General features: G+C 55.7%; 1 protein-coding gene across 1 annotated transcript in view; it reads right to left on the minus strand.

Moving 5' to 3' along the window:
• Window positions 1-533: 533 nt before the first annotated feature.
• The window catches only part of DISP2 (dispatched RND transporter family member 2), a gene marked incomplete at its 5' end in the record, with an annotated part of 16,297 nt that continues 10,761 nt past the window's right edge, over window positions 534-6,069 (minus strand). The window contains one exon of the mRNA XM_006778164.2: window positions 534-6,069. Within this exon, the coding sequence (XP_006778227.1) occupies window positions 4,064-6,069 (2,006 nt within the window).

Consider the following 6,069-nt stretch of genomic DNA (forward strand, 5'->3'; position numbering starts at 1 on the left):
AAGTATGAAATGGTCATTACAAAGAATGGAAACTAGTAACTAGAATGGAAACTAGTTGGGCAGGGCTGAGGGTCGAGTTGAGGTTGGTGGTCATGAATTCAGATCTACATCAACCTGCCCAGCTGTGTGATTTTCTTTAGCAATACTAAAGCTCTTGCTTGATATTTATGAATTTGGTAAATGTTAGGGTTGTCAAAGGGGAGCACAAGGCCAAAAGGGGTAAAGAATTATAAATGTATTAGGTCATCTGGAAACCCAGATGGGCTGAGCCCCAAAATGGTGCCAACACCCAGGGATGAGGAGTCAGAGATTTTAAAGGGCTTTTTCTGAGTGGAGAATTCTCTGGGTGGGAAGGATAATGGTCTTAGCAAATGGAATGTGGTCTAAGTGAAAGGGAATGTCGGTTGTGAAATGATCTAAAGGTCCATTCCCAGGGGAGAGGGTATCCATTCAATGATTTGATTAGGCCTAACAGTAAAATGCTGATCCTTCCCCTATATTGAGAGATAACGGTGAATAATCACACAGAGGCCTGACAATAATTATAGTTTATCAAGGTCCTTCCAGGGCTCGTCAGTTACAGGGGGGCTTTGGACTGCCAGCCATTTACATAGCACATAATGGCTTTCTTGTATTTCTCATCTTCCCAACAAATTATGTTACAATTTCTTCTCTTCAGCATAAACACCTCCAGACCTTGAGTTACAGTCGCCCCTGTGAACAGGGGTCAGGGGAGAAAGGGTTTGGAATGTCTGTTTTTCCTATCCCCAAGCTAATGGGATCTTGATGTGTGGCGTGGGCTGCCAGAGAGCTTGTCATTGCCCATGTGTATTATCAAAGGCTGAGATAAGGCCAACATGGAAGAAAAGATCAGACACTCTCCAGACAATGTGAAGATTGTAACACTGCTGCCCCTCCCCTGCGTCCTTGTCCTGTTGTGCACTGGGAGAAGAATGAAATCGGAGGGGGCTGAGGAAGTCTGGCTTACACATCTCTTGTGAGATGTCTCTTTCAGAACCACGCTCAAGTTGGGATACTGACTATTATGGTATAGGATATGCCATATGCCAGTAAAAATCTAAGATTCTGCGGTCACATCAATCCCTGTCTCCCATCGTCATCAAAGCTCCACAGCCATGGAAGGATGGGCTTTCCCATTGTAACACACTATACCAACTTACATTTTAAAAACACAGCACACATACTCTGAGTGTGAGTTCAAGGATCAGTGGCACAAATGGGAGAAATACTCTCAAGTCCCAAGAGAACTTTAATGGACTTCTATTTTAAAGTGTCTCGGTATTAAGAAATCACTTCTGCAATTTTCAAGAGCAAATGTGAATGCTTTGACTGGTTTTCCCCTGCTTCATAACATGCTTCTAAGCCTCTCCCCACATGTGTCCAGGTCCACACATTCATTGTAATCACCTGTAACAATAATAAAGCGACTAGACCTGCTAAAGTCAAAGGAAATTGAAAATGCTTTAAATCCTGCTTTCTAAAACCGAGGCTAGAGAGGTGGCTGGATTGCCTGCTGGAGTGGGGTGCCTGCTGTTGGTTTGGGCCATCCTTTTTTTTTGAATCCTCACCCAAGGGTATTTTTTCCATTGAGTTTTTAGACAGTGGAAGGGAGGGGGAGGGGGAAGAGACAGAGAGAGAAATATTGATGTGAGAGAGACGCATCGATTGGTTGCCTACTGCACACGCCCAGACTGGGGCCCAGGATCGAGGTACATGCCTTTGACCAAAATTGAACCTGAGACCTTTCAAAAAAGGGTGTGGAAGAGCAGGGTTTTTGGTCCAGGTCCCTGCTGCCCTCCCACAACAGTGAGCTGCTGAGAAACAACTAAGATGCTGGACTCTCTTTTGAGTCAAGGCCAGACTTCTGCTCATGCTCAGGAGGAAGGGCTCACCTGTCCTCCCTCGGGGAGCTGCTGGTCCCCGATGAGACCAGGGCCCGCTCAGCCTGGCTGTGTGATAGCGGGAGGACAGTCCATAGACAGTCCTGATGAGCAGCCCTAGGCCAGAGAGGCTGAATTCTACTTGGACATGGAGATCTCTGCGGGGACAGGTCCAAGTTATGTCCTTGTCGCTACCCTCCCTTCCTAGTGTCAGGAGTCAAATGGGTTTGATTTACTTATCTGGCCCCCAGGCTTCTGTGTCTTCAGATCCCATGTCTCATTTGGGCTTCTGTCCCACTTCATGAGCTACTTGGGTGAGAGGCGAGTCTCAACAACACAGGAAAAACCAAAACACTCCTTGACTTGTCTCCAGCTCTGCCAGACTGTTTTTTTCCCAGAGAACTCCCTTCCCCGGTGTGATACTCATCTGTGAAATGGCCTGAATCAGGGGTTTTCACACCACATGCTGTGGAGCCTTCAGAGTTTGAGGGGTTTCCCAGGCACAGCGGAAAGGAGGGCTGAGCTGTACTCCCCACCCAGCACCCACCAGAGTAGCTGCTTTTTATCTGTTCTATAGACTGTGTTTCCACACAATAATCCTTTGAAGAAAGGGTCCTGCGGCTACAAAGTTTGAAAACTGCTGGAGCGGAGGATCATTCCTTCCAGTCTGAGATACTTAGGATTCTAAAGTTCAGTGCAAGTTGTTCCTCTTCCAGGAAGCCTTCCTGGTTACCCAGTCCTGGTACGCGAGCTCCAGCAATACTGAGGGTGGCAGGCACAGATGTGTGAACTGTTTCCCGGGTCAGAAGGTGAGCTCCTTGAGGGAAGATGTCGATTTTCCTCTGCCCCATGCAGTACCATATGCAGAGCAGGTGTTCAGGAAGTTGCTGACGCTCTGAGCGTCATGAGCTCTTGCAGGGGATGAAACCTTCCGAAGAGACTCACCGATGTGGAGAGGAGGATTCAGCCCTTGGTCTGCTGCTGGCCACCGGGGACGCCTGTCCTCAGGAAGCTGGGGATCCGACCTGGGGAACAGCTTCAGACCCTCACAGTCCCCCAAGGGGCAGCCCTGGGTTCTTGCCTTCATTGAACTCTGCTCCACCTCTACTTCCCTCAGTGTCTCTTCTGGTGGGGGCTCTCCAGAGGAGGCATGCCCCTCACTCTGAAGCTGGGAATCAGATTAGCCAGGATACCCTATGGCCGGGAGGCATCTCAGCTGAACTTGGAGTGACACACAGGGATGATTTCATTGCTCTGGAAATGAAGGTAAAGTGGGGTGGAGAGTGGGGCTTACTCAGGGACATCCGAGAAGGCAGGTCACAGGAAGGTGCTAGAGGTAAAAGATCAGGACAGCCTTGGGCCAGGTGGCCAGGAGAGTGGGAGCTGTAGTGGTGGAGTGAGTGTGGGATCCTGCTTTGCCATTGATTAGCTACGTGACTTTGGGTAAATCAGCTTAGTTGGGGGCAAAAGAACCTGGCCAACTGCAGGCTACCCCCCCCCCCCCCCCCCCATGAAGGCAGATTCCAAGGAGACAAGCATGGAAGTGTGTCGTGACCTAAGGCAGGGATGGAACGAGTTCCGATTAACAGGGGCACCCACTCTCCCGGCCACAGCAGCTTCCTAGGAGGGACCAGCCTGCAATATAAGGGGGATGCTCTGAGGCTGACAGCCCTCCTTCTCCTGCTCCCACCACCTCAAGCTTGGCCTTGAACTTCTGGTCAGACTGGGTGAGTGAGGGAGCAGGGCAGTTCAGGACAGAGGCCCCAGATCCACTCTGGCACAGAGAAGCTCCCCAAAGAGGAGCAAGTGTCCTGATAAAGAGCCCCTGGAGGCTGTTGAGATTCCCCGGGACTCCTGCTTGGTGAGATACCCTGGGGTGGGTCCTGGTTGGCACTGTGGGGGCTCAGGAGCCCTCAGCAGGTCACAAGGAGAGCGGGGCGTTTCCCCTCCAAAGACTCTCCCCACTGAATCCTCCAGATGTGGGGTGTCAGCAGCAGCCCGGACCAAGGCTGGCATATCTGGCAGGGTTTAAAATCCAAAGCTGAAGGGTGAGGCCTCTCCATGCTGACATGGGAAAACACCATCAAGCTCCGGCCTGATGCTGCCCCTGCCTGCACCCTGGTCCAGGCCCTGTACCCTGATCCAGCCTCCCTGGGCCACTCTCAACTACTGTAGCCTGAAGTGTGGGTGCTGGGCCTGCGCAGCCAGACGTCTGGAAGATCTGGTTGGCTGTTGGGCAGCACCACAGGGCTGCCGTCCCCTGGCCCCCCTCGGCCCTTCCAGGACGAGCTGCTCTGGTGGGAGGCAGGCAGTGACGGATCGTACACAGTCTCCTTCAGCGCCAGCCACAGCGTGTCCCGCTTCCCGTTCAGCTGGCCTCGCTCAGGGACCGATTGCTCAGTTTCATCCAGGTCGTCTGGGGAGGCACCCATGGAATCTGGCACTCGGGCACTGGGCTCAGAGGTGCTTAGGCAGGTCTCGTCAGAGACGCTGAGCCCCTCCAGGGTGCTGGCTGAGGAGCAGAGGCAATCAGGGGGCTCTACAGCCTTGGGCTTGGGGGCGTGGGCTGGGGCTGGGGCTTCTGGTGAGGCCTGCACGGGCTCAGCCTTCTGTCCTTGGGAGTCCTGCCTGGCCTGGGTTTGGGGGCTGGGGCCGGCCTGCTTATAAGGGGAGGAGGTCTGCAGGGCTGGGCACTGGCTGAAGACTGCCTGGTGGTCCAGGAACAGCTCTCTTGGTGAGGCAGGGGCCAGTGGGGGCCGGGAGCAGCAGGGGCCATCGTGAAGCTGTATATCCTCAGAGAGCACAGAGGGCCGGTGAGACAGTTTGCTGGTGGCTGTGCTGGTGTCAAAGCTGGGGCTCCGGCGCCGTGCCAGGGGCTGTAGCTCATACTGCTCTGAGCAGGGCCCGGGTGGCCCTGGTCGTGGGCGGCCTACCTTCTCCCCACCGGGCTCTCCAGCTCTGGCGTCCCACGGCAGGTGGGCACAGGGCCAGAGGATCTGCCCACAGTTCTTCTCTGGCCCAAAGAAACAGCAGAGCGATTGGAAGAAGAAGCTGGCAAAGCCACAGCTGACACACTTGACCATCATGAGGATAATGCCCAGCTTGCGATAGAGCAGCACCGTGGCAGGCAGCATGAGCACACCCGCGGCAAACAGGGCTGCGGCCCCCATGGCTGTGGCGCGGCTGGTCTGGCGCAGCGAGAAGGCCACGCGGCTCAGGCGGTCTGGGTGTGGGCAGAGGTGATAGGAGATGCAGTAATTGACAGTGAAGTCTACCGAGAGGCCCACAGAGGCAGAGAGGAAGAGCACCTCGGCAGTGTTGAGCTGCCACTCCAGCAGAACCAGGAGCCCCACGGTGAGCAGCACCGTGCCTGCCACCGCTGTCACGGAGAACAGGCTAAGTGGAACGTTCCAGGTGCCCAGCAGCAGGGTGGCAAAGGCCAGCGCCAGAGCCAGGCCTAGCACCACGGCGGGCTCGGTGCTCAGGCTGTGCTGCAGGCTGTACAGCTCCAGGCGGCTGGTGAACCAACCCTGGCGGAGGCCGGGGGGTGCCCGGCTCAGCTCCGCGGCCAGCCAGTGGCTGACCTCCGTGTAGAAGTGGTGGGCCTCGCTGTAGTTGGGGCTGTACTGGAAGCTGGTCTGGAACTGTAGGACCAGGGCAGTCAGGCTGCCCTGGGTATTGAAACGGAGCCCCAGGTCCCGGGTGCTCTCTGGGCCTTGCTCCAGAGCCATCACCTTGAGGCAGTGCAGGAAAAGCTGGGGCGCCCAGGGGAAGCCCGAGGGGCCACAGCAGAGGCCAGGCCCCAGGCGAGCACAGCCGGGGCTCTCCATCCAGCGTTGGAGGGCCTCCACGAAGCACAGCGTGGGCCAGCCCTCCGGCTGGGCACCATAGAAACTCTGGTTCCGAGCCCCGTAGCAGAGTGTCAGCAGCCAGCGCTGGGCCTCGGGACTGCTGGCAGAGAAGGTCGGGTCACTGACCAGGGAGCTGTTGCTGCGAGGGTCCAGGGGGTCCCCAGTGTCTACGGGCAGGATGCCCCACACCAGGATCACGGGCATGTGGCCGCCCTCGCCCTCCGGCAGCCGCTCGAACTGGAATTGCTGGCGGTACTCCGCGTCGAAGCGCTCGAAGGGGTGGCTGGGCCGGAAGACCTGGCCGCGGGGCGGCAGCA

The sequence above is a fragment of the Myotis davidii genome, unplaced genomic scaffold, assembly GCF_000327345.1.
Source record: "Myotis davidii unplaced genomic scaffold, ASM32734v1 scaffold46, whole genome shotgun sequence".
Classification (NCBI taxonomy): Eukaryota; Metazoa; Chordata; class Mammalia; order Chiroptera; family Vespertilionidae; genus Myotis; species Myotis davidii.